At 39.1% G+C, this 22584-nt stretch overlaps 1 protein-coding gene across 1 annotated transcript; it reads left to right on the top strand.

The window, feature by feature from the left end:
* Positions 1-3905: 3905 nt before the first annotated feature.
* On the top strand, positions 3906-22192 carry KIAA1549 (KIAA1549 ortholog). Its single transcript, XM_010184954.1, has 8 exons — positions 3906-4078; positions 5761-5984; positions 7111-7255; positions 8901-9134; positions 10150-10202; positions 14314-14459; positions 16320-16474; positions 21624-22192. Exons 1-8 carry the CDS (start codon positions 3941-3943, stop codon positions 21876-21878), a joined length of 1350 nt encoding a protein of 449 aa, XP_010183256.1. The 5' UTR covers positions 3906-3940; the 3' UTR covers positions 21879-22192.
* The last annotated feature ends 392 nt before the right edge of the window (positions 22193-22584 follow it).

Genomic DNA, 22584 nt, shown 5'->3' with positions numbered 1-22584 from the left:
GAATGAATCTTCCCTCTTTTTCTGTCCCACACACCCCAGGCAAACCTCTTTCCATTAAGGCCTAATTGTGTCTCTTGTGGTAGCAATCTTGCAGACAGTTACGTGGGCAGTAGAGGTCACAGCAGGACTTGATACAGCGTGGGTATGTGTCTGTAGCTGTAACTTTGAAAAAGTGAGTTTAAAAAAGAGAATGGAGAGGTAGAAGTTTTACAAATAACATATAATTCAGACATGCCTTCGTGATCCTGCTTTAGAAGGATGAAAATCCAGTGCTAATACATAAATCACAGGGAAATTATTTTATGAAGAACCATATTACTTCCAGTTAAAGTTCCACCATTTGTCTTGAAAAGTCCATAAAAAGCTGCAAACCCACTTTCATTGTTGTTTTGGTTTTTTTTTAAATTAAAACAGGTTTTAAAATTATTTTCCTGTTTCAAAGTGTGTAGTTAACTGTACCTACATTAAGTGTTGTTTCTGAGAGCCTCTTGGGTCTAGATGGCTTGTTCGTTGCTTGAGGTTTTAGTTGCCAGATCTTTGCCTTAAATCACAATAGCCTTCCGAGAAAATTCTGAGAGTATCTGGTAAAGAAGCTTGTAATATCCTGATCTGTTCTTAATACACATGGCCTCAGTGGCAGCAAAAACTAAAGAGAAGAAAATATTGACCACATCATGAGCATCTCTTTGGTATATTGAGTATTTTTACGCATACTCTGTGAAATACCAGCTAAGATGTAAGGATGACTACTGAGAAATGCAGTGCCAGTGAAATTCAGGTCATAGCAGTCAATCTTCAGTTTTTGAAGAAATGAGATTGAGAAATATGTAAGATAGTTGATATAAACTATTAGCTCTTGGGGGGCTAAGCAGCAAGTAAGTAATGTGTGAGTCTTAAACTTTCATAATGTGGACTGTTCCAGAGGAAGCAAGGATGATGGAGCAGGCTTTCCTGCGCGTAAGAAAACAAAGCACAGGATGTGCTAATGTGACGAAAAAGTAATAACTGACCAGGCAGTGTATGCTATTTGTACTTCACACAGTTTACAATAAGAAGATACTGTACTGATGCTGCATATGTTTTCAGTGCCTTAAGTGTGCTCTAGTGACCAGAAATCACGCCCAAATAAATATACAGGAATACAATTTTGCTATGACACAGCTCATCTCAGGGTGGTTTATGAGTTGCTCCAACCTATCTGACTCCAATTCTGTTGCCCTGATTTTAGTACTCTCCCATTTCTTCTCATCTAGGAACTCCATTTTTGTCTTTTCATTTTCCTTCTGGATTAAAACTTTATGTAAGCTTTAACATGTCCTTTTAGTGTAGAAGTGTTATATATGGCAAATTGTCTGGCAAAGGCCTCAAGGGTATTGTGTAAAATGTATCCTTTTTACCTATCATGCCCTTACTGGTTTTTCAGCATTTGGTGCCTGTAGTTTGGTAACCATAAGGACGATTTTTAGCATTCAGAATTGGAGGCACTGTCTGCAGAGAGCTCTCTGTTAAATGACAGATTCAACTCCCTTTTTGTGCAGCTGAGGCTTGGCAGTTTGATCCAAGTTCATGCATTTCATTCAAAAGTAAATGCAATCATCTTACTGCTGTAGTTTTTCTTCCAGTTGCCATTCCAGCTGGATTATTTCTAATAATTACTATGTTGTCTCTTCTTTTTCTTTTATGTTTTCAGGAGCAAACAGAGTGGGTAAGTAACCAGAGCTGGTAGTTGAGTACAAATATGAATAGAGGTGCTGGAGTGGCTGCAATTATATCTTAAGGGTGGAAGGATTTGTCTTCTGAGTCTAAAAAACCGAAATTGCTTTTGAGCTCTTGAAGTATAAAAAATTTTCAGTAACACAAATTATAGTCATCCAATTTGGGCATATTTTTCTAATTTCCTCCCAGTTCTTTCAGATTATTGAGGAAATCATCACCATGAAAGAAGCAGAACTGAGGCAGCTGTTGGTCCTGAAACTAGCTTTGTATAAACAAGTTAGGGATATTGCTAGAGTTAGTGTCTTTACTGGAAGCTTGAGACAAACACAAGGTACCTACAAAGCAGCACAAATACTTTCTCATGAACTAGTGTGTTTTTCTGGTCAGGACTGAGACATAGCGAAGATGGGGCAGGAAAAAGCCAACACTGTCTTTGATAATGCATACCATATCTAGTGATAAATCGAGGACTGTGTCCTCTGATAGCAGTTTCCATCTTATAGTAGTAAAGAAGGATGGATATGAGGCTGGCTATGGCGCTTTCCATTGTTGGGTTTGTACAAGTAACTAATAAGAGTCATCAGCAGCATCCTGGGGAAGTAATCTACTGGGACACAAAGCAACTGTGAAATTTATCTGAAACCGCATACTCTGGCATGAATCAAATACCAGTGGGTCAGTGGAAGATTCCCACTGACTTTACCTGATTTTGGATTAGCCTTTGTGCTTGGTTGCTGTGTCTCCTGTTTTTCTTTCAGGAGGGAGTGGGAAGCAGTAGCTGCCTTCTGTCTGCAACTGTATTGGTTTTCATACGAAATCACAGCTTCCTGCAGTGCAATACATTTTCCTGACATTTCAGTTCAGTTAGTAGTTTCAACCCAGGGAACAGTGATGAACATCGATCCTGACATGTGACCTATGTGGACTAGTTGTTCAAACATGTTCTGTTCAGCATTTGGGTATTAATTCCTCTCTATTATTATTCACCCTCAGCTGTCTAGTCTGAGATCAAAATTTCATTCCTATAATGCCATCTGGTAGCTTTAGGTGGACGATTTTCTAACCATGGACAATAGTGTAATATAAGAACTTTGAAATGGAAAACCATTCTTATTCGCTCTGTCAAAACTTCTAAAGGAGCTCATTCATATGTTTAGTTAGAAACTGTTTCTTCTTTTGTTGTATGTGTACAGCACTGTGCAGTTCCTGGCTTTCTTATATACTTTACTATACTTCCATCTTGGCTTGTATTTACAGACACATTCAGTGTATGCACACAGAGAGGATTTAAAGGTCAGATGCAGCTTATGGGCTTTTGTGAGTGTGTGTACATCTTTTCTGCAAGAGAGTAACATACCATGTTACTGTAGAGCCTTACCAAAATTTTACAGTGGGACTTTACAAAATGAGTTTAAGAACCATTTCAGCTAAGAGGCCTCTACAGATCTACAGATTTCAAGTCTTTTGAGGGAGGTGACCCATTTCTGTTAAAGTGATTAACTGTTGGCAGGACCTGGGCTGCAACTTTCATATGTATCGATTTCCATAATGTTCTTTGCTGATGGTATTTGAGTTAATATAACCTCCTCAACAAATTGCAACATGGCAATATTTGTGCAGCTTGCTTATTACCATGTGAACTGTTTATCCTGTCATAGAGAAGAAAAAAGTGCTTTAAAAGCTTTAATCAGTAAAATGTCTGTAAAATTATTTGTATTTTGTGTGGATTTGTAAGGCGTTTTTTGTTTAGTTCATGTATCACTCCTTCCATCACTTAAGAACTGCATTTTGCAGTGAGACATCTTTTATTGCTCTTTGACCCTCCATTTGAGGAACTTGCATCTCCTTAAGTACTGAGAAGAACCATTAGCAGCATGTAGTTGAACAGCTTTTTATGGAGTAAAGTAGATTGAGATTTTGGGGGTTTACAAGTGCCAAGAGCTTGATTTACAGAAATAAAGAATGACAGCTCACCTTCTGGAAATACAATGGAAAAATGTTTATAATTTGCAAAACACTAGGTAAACTTGTACACTAAATGTGAATCAGCTGGAAGCCCTATAGGGCCGTTGTAGCACGGCATCTGTAGAGCTTAACTTTTGTCTGAGATAACCCTAGCAGCACTGCTTTACTGTGTATTTGTTCTGGTGTTTTAGGACCTCCTCAGACCAGCAGTGGAAATGAGCAGCACTCCTCAGCCTCTATTTTTGAACATGTGGACAGGATGTCACGTTCCTCTGATGCCAGCAGACGGGTCCCAAGCAAGATCCAGCTGATTGCTATGCAACCGATGGCAGCACCTCCAGTTCAGAACTCGGTGCTTTCTGATCGAGTCGCAGAGACCAACAAAATTAATAAAGAGGTATTTTTAAAGTGCTTTGAATGGTGTTGGAGGACTGTATGCTCAACTAAGAGGGAAGTGAAAGGTATCCAGTTTCTTGTTATCAGGAGTTCCTCATTAGTTCTGGAGGAGTTGAATTTTGACAAGTTACACGGATAATCCTGTTTCTGTCCAAAAACATAATCTGACCTGTTCTTAAGAGATACCTAAACCAAAACTTAAACACTGAGAGAGGAGCAAATTTGATGGTCAGGATGCCTTTTGTTACTATCCTTTTGCAAGTCAGCAAAACATGACTTACGAGAGTCGAGTTAATGAATGTGTGAGAATTGTAGCATGTGTCCCATCTTGGTTTTAGTTTATACAAACAAGTTATCTCTAGACATTCAGGGGTGTGAATTTGCAGCACATACATTGCTTCCAACTTTTTATGTGTTTATCTAACAGTAAACATACAGAAACTTCCTGTTTCTCTGAGGCTTACATTTCTGTAAGCAGAATATGAGCATGCCTGGGGTGTTAGGAGAGAATGTAATGCACTGTAAAACCACATCATACACTACCTGACAGTAGCATGTACCTGCATCCTGGTCTTGTACTGAGTGTAAGATGGCATCTTCTCATAATTCAGAGTGGAAGACTACTCAAAACTTTAACTTAACTGTGTTAAGAAACTGTGTTTTTGAGTACAGAAGAGAAGTAAACATGTATGTCTAGTATACATAGGCAAGAGAAGCCACAAAGCAGAAAGCTGATTATGTGGACAGAAGACATATAATTCTAACTATAAATGTAAAGACTAAGTCTGGCTTGTGTCCCTTTAATACTTCTTTGAGATTTTTATGAAAGAATACACAAAAATCAATTTTTATTTGGTTTTTAATTCACTGCTTCGGATGTTTTCTGCAACTAGTCCAGCACAAGGCAGAGCAGTTGTTGCTACCTGATCTGGTGTCCAAGAGTTTGCTCTTGATAAGGATGGTTTCAGTGAGTGCTGGGCCAGGACTTAAAAGTGTTATGTTATGACAGCTTTCCCCAGATGATGAAATGCACTCCAAGAAATGTGAAAAAAAAGTAGGAGACAGGCATGAAAGCTCAGCCTGCAAGAAGATGTAAAGCTGATAACACTATGGTCATCTAGGTACCTGGGCCCTTGTATTGCTACTACATTTCTGCACAGCTTGTGGTGACCTCTCATGCTCAGCAGGGGTACCAAGTTATGAGCTCAATTAGCTCTTTAAGTTCTTGCTGCTTATGTGATGAAAGTCATGAAAGGGAATGGGCAACAGACTTCAACACTGTTGATGAAAGGTATCTCTGTTTGACAAGCAAAGGTAGATATAGCCTGTACTGGTTAGTCTTCCTTTTTCAGAGCAGTGTCACTTCTGGCAGACAGTTTTTTGTGTTCCTCCTGCTTTTTGTTAACAAACTGCCACCTCTCTCTAATTGCACCTGCTGTGCAGGCTATCTTATTGTGTATAATAGTACATCTACCTGGGGAGGCAATGGGAATACTGCAAAATATCCAAGAAGGAAAGTGTGTTTGCAAATTGTGTGACGTATTTTAATCCTTTAGAGATTTGGGGAAGAAGGGAGGGAAGGGCAGGGAGAGAAGAGAGGAGAGGTTTATAGAAGACCAGCAAAAAGTTCTTTTTGCAAAAAATAAAATGAAAAATGCAGTTGATTTTTTTTCTTCCTTTAAGATACAAACAGCCCTGAGGCATAAGTCTGAGATTGAGCATCACCGCAATAAGATTCGTCTTCGCGCCAAGCGCAAAGGGCACTATGAATTTCCAGTGGTGGATGATGTGGTGGTGGTTGACTCCAAAGAACAGCACAGGATATATCGCAAGGCACAGATGCAGATTGACAAGATCTTGGACCCTGGAGGCAGTGTGCCTACTGTCTTCATAGAGCCCAGAAAGAGGTAGGGTTTCAAAGATGGGAAAGAACAATTTTCATTTAGAGTCAAGGTCCAAAGTACATCAGACCTGTACTTCTGAACTTTCAGAGGTTAAAATAATTTTGATCCCTAGTTGAATTTGAATTATCTAGGTGAAAAGGTTTGGGCTATTCTAAACATTTTTATTTCTTTCAGTATATGCCAGTATGTTTTGTTTTCAGATTCTTATTTTACAAGGTCTCAGGGGTGAATTCTCAACAAATAAACTCAAATCTATGAAAGCTATCTTAAAACAGTTGATTATTTGCTCTGCTATTTGTCTGAACAATTCTGTGGTGTAGGAGGGTCAGAACTGCAATATAAGCACTGAAAAAAGATACACAGAAAATATAAACTGAAAGAAATAACAATTTTATAAAGGGCAGAAAAAATACAAAATAAGGAAACCCTTGAACAACTTTGAAAGTATGAAGATTCTGAATTTTCAAGAGTAATTCATAAATCAAGGAAAGAACCTTTTACATTTTCCCTCTGGATAATGAGGCACACTTACCAGCTTCATGGATCTGCCTTCCTGGCCTTGTATTTTTAGGGAAAGTCTTCCCTGGGCTCTTTTTAGGGATTATGGACACTGGCACTTTGTTCCTGGAGCAATGGTGCCCTGTGGCTGCTTCTGCACTGATAGAAAGGAGCTTTTCTTTAGCTACATGGGTTTCTCATGTTTGCCTGGTAGGCCTAAACCTGTCATGCCAAGCACAGCCTCATTGGCAGTGTAGTCTGTTCTGCTTCTGCAAATGTGTCAGACGCTGGTCTGGGAGGTCTAGGGCAGGGCTGGAGACCAGACAGCTTTAACAGATGAATGTAGAAGAGTGATGACGTTGGAGAGAGTTTGAGGTAGGAAGGGGACAGTTTGGAGTGCTGCAGATGAGTTATTAGAAGAAGCTTGAGGAGAAGACGAACTAATGGGACTGGCATGAAAAACTGGGAAAGGGATGAGGCAAGGAGGACTTGGATGGAATGGGGAGAGAAGTCCAACCGTGAGTGGGATGAGAAGAAAAAATGCAAAAAGAAATGTGATTACCTTTGTCTTGTTTGTTTTTTTATCTCTCTCTCTATCTCTCTCTCTTCTTTCTATTTTCTTCCTGTTAAGTTCTCGTGCAAAACGTTCTCCCAAGCAACGCCGGCGACATCAGATAAATGGTAGTCCGATTGATGCGGAAAAAGACAGGTTAATCACAACTGACAGTGATGGGACATACAAAAGGCCTCCAGGAGTCAATAATTCTGCATATATTGTATGTATGTCTCTTGAATGACTGGAGTATTCTGATAATTGTAATGACAGTTGTGACACTGTGAGATTTTTTATTGTGGTCCGTATGGCTAGTTTCAGTTATATGTAGTTAGCATGTAAATCAAAGTAAAACAAGGATTTCATTGGTAGTCTGTCAGTATTAAGCAGTAAAATTCTTGCAAGTATTCCTTGATATTAAAGAGGCCAATACCCAAAACTTTGCTTTTATTAATGACACTGTATTATGCACATGAAAGTGTGTTTGGCATGTTCTGCAATACCTTGAACATAGTTTCACTCTAGTCCAATTTGCTGGATGTTATATATTCATATGTTACAATTTCATCCTTTGCTCTCATGAAGTGGAAGACTTGGTTCCTTTCATGCAAAATTTTCTCATCTTTAAAATGTAAGAATTAAATTGTTAATGAAAGAGAAACTGTACTACAGTAACTTGAAACAATTCGAGCACAATGTCTTGAAAATTAATTTTGTTTCCTGTCTAAAAAACGCAAAGACACTGGAGAATGCTTCTGTTTAATCATATCCATGTCGCAAACTGTATTTAGGCATTTTCAACCACTTCTAAGCAGACTTTACTGAGCCTAATGCTAATATTGGAAACCGCTGGACAGTTTTAATCTTGAAAAATGGTTTAATAATTTTAAGAATTTCACCATTAGCTGCATATGCAGTCAGGTGACTACAATGTAGATTTCTGTGGTTTCCCTCTGCCTTCAAACAAGAGTGTGATGATTTTAATGTCATGCTGCAGCAGAATGAATTATCATCTGAGACTGTTTAATTAAGACATGTCACACAGCAAGCTCAGCCCCTTTGGCGTCTGTAGTGAGACAGCACTCAGAATGCTAAGTTCCTGATGAAGTAGAGGATTTTGCATTTTGACAACTGATTTTGCAGTCTTCATGCAGTGGTACGAATGAGCTTTGATAATAAATCTGCTGCTGCAAAGCTCATTTAATTTCCTGTTACTGATGAACAATAAGCCCATATGGTAAGATCACAGGTAGTAAATGCGATGCATGCTTCGGGTATTGCTGCTATGAAGCACTTATATGAATCCCATTCAGATGGTGCACCCAAGTTCAAGTTCCATGCAGGTAACCACTTAGTTGCATATCAGCTTCCTTTGTGTGTTTTTCTAAGAGGTAATAATTTTTTAATATTACTGCTGATGTGGTCAGTTGTAAGCTAAAGACTGAATTAATTTCTTGAAACTGCAAAAGCTATAGAGAAGTCAAAGATGTAGACAGCTGATTGTCTTTTTCTGGGTGGAGTAAACGCTCTCTGCATGACTTCACTATGTGCTTGCAAACCGCAAGATTTCTGTTATAGCTGAGTAACTCCTGCACAAAGCTCCACTGCCTTATCTGAGATCACAGTCTTTCAGGTCACACTGAATGAAGTTTTTGAACATCTGGTGTTATGTATGTGCATGCATATGTGCTTGCAGAAGTGGGAAGGGTGAGAGGCAGGTTTTGTCCAGCACCAGCACTTGTGCCATTTATCTCATTGTCATTCTAGCAAAGAAAATGTTGCTCAGGCTTAAGGCCCACGAGGGCTTGAAAGCTGGCTGGTTAGATCTTCTCTCTGGCTGCCCTTCACTTTCTTTCTGTTTCCTCCAGTCTGATCCAGACTTGCCTCCTGAACCACAGACATCATCTTCAGCTGATATGGGGAAGTTCCCCGGCTTGCCTTCCCACCCAGTCTCCCAGTACGTCCCACCACAGCCATCCATTGAAGAGGCTCGGCAAACCATGCACTCGCTGCTGGATGATGCTTTTGCACTGGTGGCTCCCAGCGGCCAAGCAGCCAATTCCACGGCCGTCACACCACCTGGGGTCTCTGCAGGACAGCCGGTAAACAGCACTCCTGCTCCTGCAGGGAGGGGAACTGTATGGTTCCACTGGGGATCACGTTATGGTCCAACTCAGGCAGTAAACAACACATTTAATGTGAGTCGTGCAATTTAAAAGGCTTATCTGGGCAGGAAGTTAGCACCAGTTGAGCCGTGGCCACTGTTATTGTGCCCTTGCTGTCAGGACTTATCACAAATGTGGGGCAGAGTATGGAACCAGGAGAATAAAAACTGACTATTAGAAGACGGTGAACTTGCTTTTTATGCCATTTGGGTTCTTTTCCCTTTACCTGTCCCAACCACAAGAGGAAGACAGGAGTTCTTCTCTTTTAGGATAACTTTTCTGTTTTTCTCAGTTAGGATCTTTCACAGATCAGTTTTGTTATGTCCAAGAGTAAAACTTTTTTTAAAAAATGCATGTTTGTATTTTGACAATTAAAGAACCCCTGTATTTGGCTTTAGGTCATATTTTGAGTAGGGTATCCAAATGTTTTCAGAAGGTGAGGGATAGGGAAGCATTATTTCTGTGTATGGTTTTTTGCATTGTATGGAGCACTGAGAGACATGGATAATCTTTTATGTCATCTCGAGTTCCACAACAATTCAGTAGAAGTTTCATAACGCCATTGGACTGTGGATTCTGAGACCTGTGGTCTCTCTGCTGTGGTCTGATGCTGGTTGAGGTATAAAGAGATTTCCAAATGCAAAGCTTGATTTGCTGAAAGTTTTAAGCAAAGTAGACATTGGAGCAGCCTTTGATCTTCTGCAAGTGAGAGAAAGTATTTTTGAAAGGTTTTTAAGTTAAGACTGATTAGCAGAAGAGACTTCTAGCACACTGTAGAAGGGCTTCCCAGTTCTTGTGCTGCTGGGTTTGTAAAGCTAAGCTCTTATGGCTACTATCAAGTCACACATATAGCCCTAGTGAGCTCTGCTATTCGCCACTTAAAAGGCTGACAGTGGACTTCCTAGAGTATGCATTTGTATTTTAATTTGATTTTTTTTCATTCTTCTGACAGAGATACGTGGAATTTGGAATGACTCCGCCAACAGCACCAGGTCTCTTAACAAGGTAGCTTTTCACTGATGGAATTATCATTTATTATTTTCTTTGCAATTCCTCTAGAGTTCTTACTGGTAGTGGTATATTATTATGCAAAGTACTAGGTAAATGAGAAGTAACAGGAGTCCAGATCCAGCCTGTGTAATTTATTTATGTAGCATGAATGACATATACATGCTCCATGAAATCCAAGCCTCCATATAAAAGAAACGTGTTTCTAACCCCTTGGCAACAGAGATATTCTTCCAAACACTGAGTAAACCACTGAGTTTCAGCTTTTAGAGAGTCTGAAACAGTTACTCAGATGCATGTAATTCTCCCAGTACTCTAGCTTTCATCTTGTTTCTGTTACCTCGGGGCAACACTCACTCGCAAAAGCTTGCAAATGACTAACAGATTCATTCTATTTTTAACCAAGTTGAGAACAAATTACAGAGCATGGTGTACCTCACAGAGAAAGCCTGCCTTGCAGGCCTAGTATAAAATCAGGGGGGAAGAACAAATTTTCCATCTTCTCCTGACCTTGCTATGGGAGAATCATATAAAGAGAAGAAAACAGTTGTCCGGGTCAGTGTTAATTCCATGTTTTGTGTCTGTGTTTTAACTGCTGGTGAAGTTGGACTCTTGAACTGTGGTACCCACTGTGGTCAGACTTGTCTCACCCTCTCCAAACTGCTGCAGATAAGGTGGCAAAAAAGTGGCCTTGTGCTCCTCTCTTACTACCTTCTTACTGCTCATCGTGTGAGATGAAATCCCACTGGTACCAGTGTAATTCATTAGATTTCACCTAAAGTCTTCACTGCCTTGGAAACTTGATGGTAAAATGGATATGAAGAACTTTCTTTTATCTATAGTTCTGCAACTCAATTTTGGAAGGACCTATAGAAAAGGAAGAAGCTCCAAGCACATTTTCTTTCTTACGTCTTGGCTGAAGGTGAAAGTTTCAGTGGATGTGGAGCATACGTGAAATGGCACACAGTGCCATTGTATTGTATGCAGTGTATTTTTAGTAATATAGGCTACCTTGAAGATTATGAGCTTTAAGTCTGTCAACAAAAAGCATAACTGTTTGTTATTGAGAATTTTCTCTTTGTTGGCCTGTTATGCATTCAAGGACAATGTGACAAATTAATCATGAAATTGCTGTAACCCATGTTAATACACCTGAGCAAGATACTGTCTCTGCAACATATTTTTTGTTTAAAAGCTTATCAACCTTTGGCATAGGCACTCTGGATTCTTGTAAATTATAAATTAATAGTATCATTATTAATAATTCAATTACTGGCTCTGCCAGTGCTGGCAGATGAGGTTAACAATCTGCAAGGTTGTTTACCTTAACAGGAAGAATTCCTTTAAATTTTCATTAAAATGAAAGGTTTCCTAAAGCTTGGTCAATAGAAAACAAGGAAAGAGTTATCATGATTATGGAGTGGGGGTTATGTTCAAATTCAGAATGATAAAGAAATTGATAGAACCACTTAAAAGAAGAAAAAATAACCTGAAGTCGTTATGATAGGTGGTGTGTATTCTTGTCATAGTCCATTGGCTTAAATATCCAATGCATGGAATAATAGTTGGGTGACCGTACTGTTCCCTTCTCTGTACAAATGCAGTCAGCATCTTTAATGGGGTGGAACCAACCTGGGTAAAAAAAAAATTAAAAGACCTAGGTCATGTAACAGCTAGGCAAACATAAAGGCACATAAACACCTTTTACGAGAAAATGAATATTGCATCATCCAATAGATACTTAGCCATTGTGGTGCAAAATTGATCTTTGGGGCAGTATTTCTCTACTTAAATAAGTGGAGAGTAATTTTTTTTTTTAATATGTAAAGATAAATTGAAGGCTGAGTCTCGTTAGAGCTGTGTCCTGTTTTTATACTCTTTTGTTGATCTCTGACTTTTAAAAGTAGCTGTATCTATCTATTAAAAGGAAGGCTGAGGAGACAGGATGATGGGTTATTAAATGTGCACCTTTCCAGTACATACCCATCAGCACTAAAGGGTATACTTCCTGTCCTCTGAAAAATTGGAAAAAAAATAATACATTTTTAGTAGTGTTCAGAAAATATTTTCTTTAGACAACATTAAAAAAATTGTAGTAATTTATCAGCCACAAGATTCTAGCTCAGCATTGCAGGGATAAAGTGCCAGATGATCACATCCTTTACTGGTTACAGTGATTAACATAACGGAAGTGTCATTGTTAAGCATTACCTACCCATTCAGGCATTGATTTTAATTCTCTTATAAGCCTGGTTGGAAATGGTTTCCTCTGGATCTGGCATGGATGAGTGGGATTGTATGCAAGGGAGCTGGGGAAATTCTGGCACTTCCACAGTGGGTTTGTTGCAGCTTGAACCCCTTATAGCTCCTCCCTTTAGTACTGTATGTTAAGTAGCTAGTACTTTAATTTACAATTACTTATTTGGCTTTATTGGGGTATTTATTACGATGTCAGGTTTCTTTGCTCTCTGGCTGTCATACAAAGGTGATTAGTTTTCCAAATAAAGCACAAATCAAGAGTAGTTTGAATTAGATGCAGTTGTGAGATTTTTCCTGTAAAACAAGAGGGTGTAGAACTTGGGTCTTGGGGAATGGGATAGGTTGCAGTCCTTAGCCTAGAATGGCTTAGATGCCATTGTAGTAAAAGGCATAAAAACCCATCCCTAGTTCTCGCTTTGTGTAATTTCATGTGCCTGACTTAGGATGTTTGCCTCACTTGGCTTCCTTTACACTCACCGGTCAGAGACTCCTGCAGAAAATGATTTAGTGAACTTAATCTTTTGCTTTGAGTGACTATTGAAAAGTGTGTCTTCTTTGATCATACCCGGAGGCTGAGAGAGACTAGCCTAGTAACCTAAACACCTGAAGTTTGAGGATCCACACGTCCACCATATTGACAGGAATCAATAATCCTTGAAAACTCAGCTGCCATCAGTCTTTTAAAAATATAATCTCTCCATGCCAGAGTTAAGATGTGTTAATAGGAAGCACAGGAAAAGCAGCATTTCCATCTCCTCCTCTACTGTTTTGTGGATTTTAGCCTGGAGAAGAAGAGCCTGAGGGAGGATCTCATTAATGCTGATGAATATCTAAAGGATGGGTGTCAGGAGGATGGGACCAGACTCTTCTCAGTTGTGCCCAGTGACAGAACAAGGGGCAGTGGTAATGAACCAGAGCACAGGAGGTTCAACTTAAACATAAGGAAAAACTTCTTTACTGTGAGGGTGCCAGAGCACTGGAACAGGCTGCCCAGAGAGGTTGTGGGGTCTCCTTCTCTGGAGACATTCAAAACCCGCCTGGACATGTTCTTGTGTGACCTGGTCTAGGTGATCGTGCTCTGGCAGGGAGGTTGGACTGGGTGATCTTTTGAGGTCTCTTCCAACCCGTACCATTGTGTGATTCTGTGAATAAATTATAGGGTTTCTTTTACAAGTCATTACCTTGTCATGATTAATGAAGTTAGATTGATGACAGTTTCTGTTGTTAACTCTTTTCAATAAATATACAACTGCCAGCGCCAGCCAGAATTATAGGAAACATTAATTTTAGTATACATTGCATTTCTTCGTGCGTGCTAATGACAACTTTGAGTAGTTTGAGTCTTAAAGAGCAAAGTTTTGAAAATTTCCTGAAAATCCATCATAACACTTGATAATTGCTCATGAAATACACATTTAATGCAGTTTCTATGGTTTGATTTGGACCAAAACTATGTGCCCAGAAACTCTTAAGTAAGAGTCAGATTTGTTGCTAAGGTAAGCAGTTTCACCACTACTGAAGTCTTATTTTTCTGGGTTTTTTTATTTGAAGATGCTTTTTTGCCCAAGAGAAAAACAAGGTCTGTGGACTTTTTTCTTTGCATTGAGGAGACTGCAACATGTGAAAAACACTTGTGTGAACTTTTGTTGCGTTTATAATTCCTATTCCTGTGCAATGCAGGTCAGGAAGGAGGAATGTATTCCTTGGGTGTAATTATTTTCTTTACGTTTAAGGTTAAAATGTATTTTAAAAGGCATTATAATGAGTTGTTGTATGAGGTAAACCTACATTACTGTTTTCCATTAGGCAATTCACATATTGTAATCTTGAGTCCTTACTTTTTCCACAGGCAGAACTTTGGGCCAGGTTTTCTTCCACCTGCAGAGCTAATGCACCCAGAGCAGCAGCCGCCTGAAGTTCAGTATTCCTCTAGAGGGATATACTCAGAGGAAATGCCGTCAGTGGCACGGCCACGACCAGTCGGAAGCACTGCAGGTACACTTCACTTAAGCTGAATATGCACTAAAATATCTGATTCTTTTCCATATCTACTCTTACGCTGAGGTTACCTTTTAGAGGTCATTCTCCTTCAGCTACTACACTTGAAATAATGTGGTCCTTGTCTTCACTGCCAAAACAAAGTGATCACAAAGTGAGGTTAACTTCACATCCATAGGATCTTGCAGAAAAAGGCAGTGCTTTGCCACCTTTTTGGTATCTTACAAGCATTGGTTGTCATACAGTGTATTTACAAAAAAAATTCTCTAGGAATGGAAAATTACTTAATTGCTTTAGAGCATACAGTGTATACTAACTTTCCACTGCCAACTGTTTCTTTTGTGATAAATGAGCTAACTGATGCATCCCAAATCAGCCTGCTAAATAACATTTTTTTAATGCTTTTCTCCATCTTTATTTCTCATTTCTCTTCCTAGAAATGTATGCGTAAAAGCAGGATCTTTTAATTTCTGATGATATTATCTATTGCTGCAGTCCCATATGAAATAATCTTCCCTGATTTGATTGTGAGATAATTTCCGTAGCACTCATCAGTGCTATCATGAATAAGATTCTACCGTCACATGGTAATTAAGCAGCAAACACTGATTCTAAGAATAAATATTCTATTCTTATGCAAATTCCACAGTTAATTTTCTCCCAGATAAATGTTTTGGTTTTGGGGAGTTTAAAAAGACTGGAAATATGATCCTATATATGCTTATGTCAGAGTCCTAGTTTTGATAGCTGCTGCCTTCTCCCTGTAAATGTTAAATGAATGAAAATGACAGGGATGTAGTAACTGTTACCGTTTAATGATGATTATTTTATTGTCTGATTCACACTATGCTCTAAATGTTCATGTATATCCTGTTTTTAAAGTTTGGAGGCCATTCAGATGATTAGCTCCTGTAATTCAGCATAGTTATATGCAAATGTCAAGCTTCTCAAATATTGGGGTTTTTGAGAGGAAAGTGTTAGTGACCGAACTGTCCATCACGTATATCACTATTTTTGTCTTTTCCTCCCTTTTTGTATACTCACACACAGAGTTTTCTCTTATGTATCTGTGGGTTTATTAAATGTATTTCATTTGTAATGAATAATAAAATAATAACAAAATAAATTTTGTTTCCCTGTGGGAGGAAATTCAAGAAAAAATAAAGCTGGCATGTTATTACATGTCTCTTTCATTTAATGGCGGTGGCTATCCTTGCATGTGTTTGAAAGCAGCATGAGGGGAGAGAAGGGAGAGGAGAAAGGAGAAGGTTAGCTTTCAGGCTGAAAGGAGATACAGTGTGTTCTGACCTTCTCATTAGTCAGCGACAGCATCGTTTAATATTTAACCACAAAGTAAAGCTGGAAGAACCATACTCCTATATAGTCACGTATTTTATTCTTCTGAGAGATGGATTAGAAAGCAGCCAGGAGAGTCAGGGTCTTGCCAGTGTGATGCAAATAAGGTGTAGCACAGGAGTAAATGTTGTCTCTTTGCTGCTAAGTAATTTACATGAAAGCATTGCCAGGGCTTTCAGTAAACACTGTTTGGGAAGGGCTGGCATATTTTTGGAATGAAATGTAGTCCATGTCTGAGATGCATGTGTCTCAACCTCTTCTTTCAGTGCAGTGGCAATGAAAAGCATCACACTCAAATGAACTGCACAAAAAATGCACATAACTTTTCTTCTTTATTCTGCACTGACAGCCTTCTTTCTGCTGATTTTTTTTATTAATTGCACAGAAACAGAGCTCCGCTTCCTTCTTGTCTCCTGCTTCCAACAAAGTTTTGTGTTGTCATTTGTCTGCCCTGCAAACTTGACTATGTATAAAGATGAAAAAACAATATTTGCTTTTAAGGTTCTCAGATACAGCACCTCACTCAGGTGGGAATTGCTAGCAGGATCGGAGGTCAACAAGTGGAGATCCCCTCAGGCAGAGCAGGGCATGGCCAGCCGGGGGGGCCAGGGTGGCCCCAGTACCGTGGAGAGGATGAATATGCTAGGCGAGATGCAGTGAGTACTGTGTTACACATTTGCATAGTTTCCGAAGTAGTGATATGTTCGGGTATTTTATTTCCTGCATTACTGTTTGGAACTTTTTCCCCTGGAATACTTTCAGTTGCTTCTCTGACATTCTTTGCTTTGCTCTTCGAACCCTTGTTAGCTCTGCTAACTTTTGCTTGCTGTCCTTTTACCTTTGCTTCTCTCTAACTGCTTTCTCTTACTTTACCCTAACCTTTATTTTTTTTTCTCACTTGAGGCCTTCACCCATTAATTGCAGTTCACCCAGTTCTGCTTCTGAGCTCCAGCAGAGGTGGATACTGCTTTCCATTTTCTTCTTTGAAATATGCCTCTGTATTTTGAGATCATTGTAAGTAGAAAACATTGAATTAAATTGTCCCAGACTACCGTCCTACTTTGTGTTGGTATAGTTCTTTTGTCTTCTGTATCAGTGCGCAACAGCAGAAGTCAGGGCAGCAGAATAAGGTACACACTTGTACATGACAATAGAGGTATTTCTAAACAAGTTATTTTCCTAGCTTCAGTCAGCAGGATGTGGTAAATTAGTATGTATTTGTTTACCAGTGTTGCCTAGCATGATTTCATGTTCTTGGCAGTGGTGCTTCTAGAGGTTGATGTTTCTGATTCAACCAGATGTATCAGGTTGAAGGTAGTGTATGTCCTTTCCAGGAAAGATATTGCCTGCTACCAGTCCATATTTGATGTACTTGCATCCTGAAGCTGACTGACCTGTGACCGCTTTATTGTAATACTCTTGAGAACGACAACTTCATACTCTTCCTTTTGCTGCTTTGCTTAAACTACTATTTTTCTGGTTTCTGCATTGAGGGAGGAAGGAAGTATCTCCTCCTTTTGCATACTTACGGCTGTGTGTGCTCTCACTACTTGAAGTTGCTTTGCAGTATTGCATGATCTCAAAATAGCTTTGCAGAAAGGAAATGCAACAAAATGGGCCTCATCTTCAGATTCTGGTGAAACTGAGCTGCCACCACTCCAAATGAACTTGAGAAGAGCAGCATAAAGCTTTTAAGAACTGGGCACACTGGAGACAAACTCTACTGATATTATTCAAAAACTTTCACTGTCTAAGCTGAAAGATGTAGTTGCCTAATTTGACTTGCTACCTGGGCTTGGAACTGTGGCATTTGAGTGCAAGAACATCATCATTTCAGCTTACATCTAAAAGGGCACTTGCATGTGAGATCTTGGTGTCTCTCCTGCTCTCCATTTTCAGAGGCATCTCTGGGTTACCATTCATTGCCCCTTTTTATAATTTCTCTGTCCTTTCTGAAAATTACTTTTCCTTTCTATATCTGTGGGCCTTTCCCTTCTGTCCCCCATGTGCACATTTAGCCATTACTTTCTTACTTGAATTGCTAATGTATTACTGAAAATCCCATTATCTGAGATGCTATGCAAACAGTTGGTCTTGACATCAGTCACCTGCACAACTTTCAAAGATTCATGGCCCAATACAATATGATTTGGTACCTTCAGTCACTGTTTCATGTCATCTCAATCCAGGTTGACTTTCTTTTAATTAGAGTTTACACATTTTCTCAGCTTTGACAGGACATCTTGCTGCAGTTCATGTCTTACTGCAATGTGGGTTTTTTCAGTTGTTTTGGGCATTGTTGTTTGGGTTTTTTTGTTGTTTTGTTGTTGTTTTTTTTGAAAAAAATAAAAAGCAAAAGGAGGAGATCATGGACTAAAACTATCTGAGTATGCTGTCATTTAGTTGTAAGAGAGCTCACCTAGTTCTTTCCTTTTCCTATGAGGAATTCTATCTTTTTTGCATAGGATTATTCCCATTTAAAAAAAATAAAAGCATTATGAGATGAGCCCTAATCTTGTAGTTTCTGTACTTAAATTATTACCTTCAACGTTTGGATTCCTTCACTAGGACAGAGCTCTAAATTTGTCTTTCCTTTTTTTTTTTTGGAAAGGATTTACTTAATTATAGTGAAATTCCTTGTGGTGCAGTATTCAACTGATCCTTTGCAAACAGTCTTACTATTCCCTCATACTAAGCAAGTTTCTAAAATTAAGCTCTGCATTTAGGAAGATTAGATCCAGAGTGCTCTTCTCACTCTCAAACTCCAGAGGGATCTGCATTTGTGTTCCTGCAATAGCTCTTTTCCTCATAGTATCCTCACCTGTTATTCTTGCAGTCAGCACCTGCTTGTCTGCTGGAATGTGACCTCTCACTTTTATCTCCTAACCCAAAGCCAGCATGCAGGTTAACATCAATTCACCTTAATTCTCCATCTGGAAGGCCTAGGCAGCCAAGATAATTACAGCATTTCCTTAGCTGACACAAAATACTATACTGAGCAAGTGATCATTTGAGCAGCTGAAAAAACCAAGAAAGTTCATGAAATGAACATCTGAACTTTTACAGATGTGTGTAGTGTCTTGTGTATCTCTACCTCCCTACCACCACCTGGCATCACCTCCTATCCATCTACAATCACTTACAGCTCTCCAATCTTCTCCCAGGTTTCTCCAGATTTCCAGTGTTTCCTCCAAGACAACCATATCCTTTTACTCCCTCCAGCTGCCCACTGTAATGCCTCTAAGCCATCTCACTGTACTTCAGGTTCTCTCTCATGTCCCCTGTGAAATAAGTGCTGGCTGACAGGTCCAGTTGAGCTCAGCCTAACTTGACCTTTCTACCACTCAGAAGCAGACTCAATGATAGCACAAATTGGATTATGTCTAATTAGCTACCTATTTTTGTGATTTCTTTTTTAAAAATATATATCTGTTCATACATATACATGTATACATGTATGTATCTATTTATACATATAAGTCAGTTGAAACTGTCCACAAAGTTCAACAGGTACTAAATGGAGATTGAAAAATTCACAATGTGATCTCGTAAATTTTCATTCCTTAAGAAGAAAGATTCAAGAAAGGTATTTTTGTCAATTATTTTGTACTGCTGTTAATTATACAGAAGTTTCTGTATTAAAAAGCTATAATTTACAGATACTATATAAAACTATGTATCATTACATATATAATATTATATATTGATGTGTATTTGTTAGTAAAGAAATTTAAAAGTAGACAAAAAAATAAAACAGCAAAAAATCTTCCAACCTTTCCGAACCTTTTGCTTTCCTTATTTTGCTGTTGAATATTTTAGTAATCTGTTTTTGAAAGTTATCAGAATTAAACAGGTCTGAGGTTATATATGAGATCACAGAAATACGCACTTTTATTTTTCCAAGATATATAAGATATATATGTTTTTCTGAGATATATAAACTTTGATAGCCTTAATGTCAAAAAACAGCCACCGCAGTCATCAGATGTTCTTCCTAACTTCCCTTAAGAAACCTTTCTTACGGTGCTCATTCAGTGCAGTATGAGATAGGAGCTGAATCAAGTAATGCATTTTAATGTGAAAGTAACCTGAACATAATTTAGGTCGCTGTTAAGACTCATGTGTCAAGGCATGTTTGCTTTTAATATTTTTTTATGTCATCTCTTTTCTATAAACCCACAGAGTACTTGTCAGGTTTGCTAACTCTTAGGCTGCACATATGAATTAGTTTCAGGTTTCACTGCCAAATGAATAATTCTGAACAATCAAGAGACCCATTCATTCCTTTCTGATACTAAAATCGCCTCCCTTTTATAAGAAGTAAGACAGGATGGTACTTGAAAAACCTTCTTTACCTATCATTCTTCTATTAAAGCCTCTTTTCCTCTTAATCTCTCTCCCCAGATTAACTTTGTAAATGATCAGTGCTGTACATGAGCTGTGCAGGGGAGTCAGAATCTGTTCCTAGTTCTACTTCCTACAGAATGCATAGATTTTATTCAATTATATTATGAGAGATGTTAAGGAACATGCATTTCTGTGTTCCCTGCACACTGCTGTCGCATTCACTCTAGGTTCCCCATATCCTTCCCAGGCTCTGCTTTGTAATCCCTTCATTCCCCCCCACTCCACCCCCAAATCCTCTTCCAGCTGACCTTGCTATCCTTTCTTCCCTCATCAGATTGCTCTCTCTGCTACTACTTAAGGCTTGTCCACAGCGAATGATAGTGCTTACTAAATGGTGATAACTGTGGTGTGAACTTGCTGCTCCTCACCCCCAGTGCAGATCCTTGGAAAGGGGAGGACGCTGCTTTGCTCCCAGTTGTGTGCTGGACAGAGTGTGTTCAAGTCCTCTGTCCCCAGTGTTTTCTTCTGCCTGTCTCAGCCTTCAGCAATACCAGGCAAGAGGAAAGGCTTGCTTTAGGGATGACAGCTGGAATTTAGGTTTTCAAATTGTTCCTTGTTTGTGTCCATTCTGGGAGTCTGTGCAGTCACCTGGTGTACTGTAAATTCATGCTTTGTTTAGTGTAAGCAGATTTTTTTCCAGATAGACAAGCCCATAAACTCAGGCTTCTGTTTTGTTTCTCTCTTGTTTTGTTAGAAAATATATGTTACTGAACAAATGCAGAATTAACTCCTTTCTACACTGAAACAGTGTTTGTCCCTAAACTGCAATAGCATTTCTCAGATATGTAAAACAGCTGTTCAGTATAAAAAAATCTAATATTTTCCATTTGAATAATTTTCTCCTGCTGCACCTTCTGTTGACTGTGTTTTCCTGGGCACTGCTCAGTCACAGGGTCCTCCCAAGTGTACGGTCTGAACAGGCAAGCCAGGCAGAGAAGGGGAAGATGAAAGTAGTAGGATCTCTATTTATAGATAATATGGAGAAATGACAGCTGGGAACAGAGTGATGTGCCTGTTGTCTTCTAGGAAGTTGATGGAAAGGCAAGGAAAGAGAAGCCAATTCTGTTGACTTCCAGTTCTATGGTTTTTTCGCCCCCACCTCCTTCCACTTCAGTACCTAAACATACCATAGATTAGAAAGGAGGACAGACTTTTTAATGGATGCTCAAAAAGATTTTGAAAATCACTGAACCTGAGGCAGTCCAGCAATTCTGTGTACATTTGTTTTTTCGTGCTCCATAAGAGGAATCACTCATTCATACAACAGAAGAACAGTGGCAGCAGATAGAAGCATCTCCATGCTGCTTTCCCTCTGTTCTTTTACTTTTGCTTTCTTGTCTTTTCTGGGATTATCACATTTGTTCAGAAAGTGCAATAATGCTTTCTACCTTTTTCCAGACGCATATGCATGGACACCAAGAATATTCCTCCTCACCAGTATTCCCGATGCCGAGGACTTCAGCCAGGCAGCCTTCGGCACCCCCTGCTCAGCTGCCACACAACAACCTTCAGGGCCAGGGCCTCTGCTACACCACCAGTTCCACTGAGGACCTCCAACCAGGTCACTCTTCAGCCTCTCTTATCAAAGCAATTAGAGAAGAACTTCTGCGACTTTCTCAGAAACAGACAACAGTGCAGAACTTCCACAGCTGATTTAGCATTCCGTTGCAAATTTGCCAGGTATCTGCTTCCTATGGAAGCAAAGACTTAGAGAAAATCAGCAATGTTGTTCTCTCAAAGGAATGGACTTTTCCCAGCTCTGTTGACAACACTCTGGAAAAAACGAAAAAGGCAGCAAAATGAGGATAGTAAGGAGAGATGGAGGACAAACATGGAAAATTATCAGTGTCATCATAAGTAATATTAATTAATCTGCTAATATTACAGTGCTCCTCTTCTCTCCCTACCCTCATTCAGCCTAACAAATAAAACCTTACGTTAAGAAGTCAGCACTCCAGCAACATAAAAAACACAAGAACAAACTCCCAAATATGACAGACTCTTTTTACTAAGGAAGTAGATGAAAATTTGAATAAACTGAGATGATATTTTGCAAGACATTGCAAGTATTCTGATCTCTCCAGTGTTTGTGTTACTGTTCTGCAAGATTACAAACTGTATCAGCTCAAGGATGTTAAAGGTGCGATCCCATGTAAGAATCACTTTGGTTGTCAGGATCAATGGGACTACTTAGAATAAAAGTCTTTATGAGCTACTTGTAACAAACCGGAACAATAATTGTTATGGCTCTATGCTTCCAAGTGGAGCTACCCTCTGCACTATTCCTTGTTTTCTTTCTGGTGCTGAAGCTTCAAGTGTTCCTTCATCTTCAATGTTTGCAAAGTGAAACATTGGCCTT

This window comes from Mesitornis unicolor, unplaced genomic scaffold (genome assembly GCF_000695765.1).
Source record: "Mesitornis unicolor isolate BGI_N332 unplaced genomic scaffold, ASM69576v1 scaffold53865, whole genome shotgun sequence".
In the NCBI taxonomy this organism is placed as follows: domain Eukaryota; kingdom Metazoa; phylum Chordata; class Aves; order Mesitornithiformes; family Mesitornithidae; genus Mesitornis; species Mesitornis unicolor.
Note: the sequence above shows the minus strand (reverse complement) of the source record. Positions and strands in the feature narration are given on the sequence as shown.

What these genes read in the sequence shown, in the direction of transcription:
- KIAA1549 (XM_010184954.1), top strand. Translation starts at nt 3,941, where the DNA reads ATGTCACGTTCCTCTGATGCCAGCAGACGGGTCCCAAGCAAGATCCAG. An exon ending in GGGTCTCTGCAGGACAGCCG is followed by an intron (nt 9,135 to 10,149) that starts GTAAACAGCACT and finishes TTCTTCTGACAG; the next exon opens with AGATACGTGGAATTTGGAAT. An exon ending in ACCAGTCGGAAGCACTGCAG is followed by an intron (nt 14,460 to 16,319) that starts GTACACTTCACT and finishes TTTGCTTTTAAG; the next exon opens with GTTCTCAGATACAGCACCTC.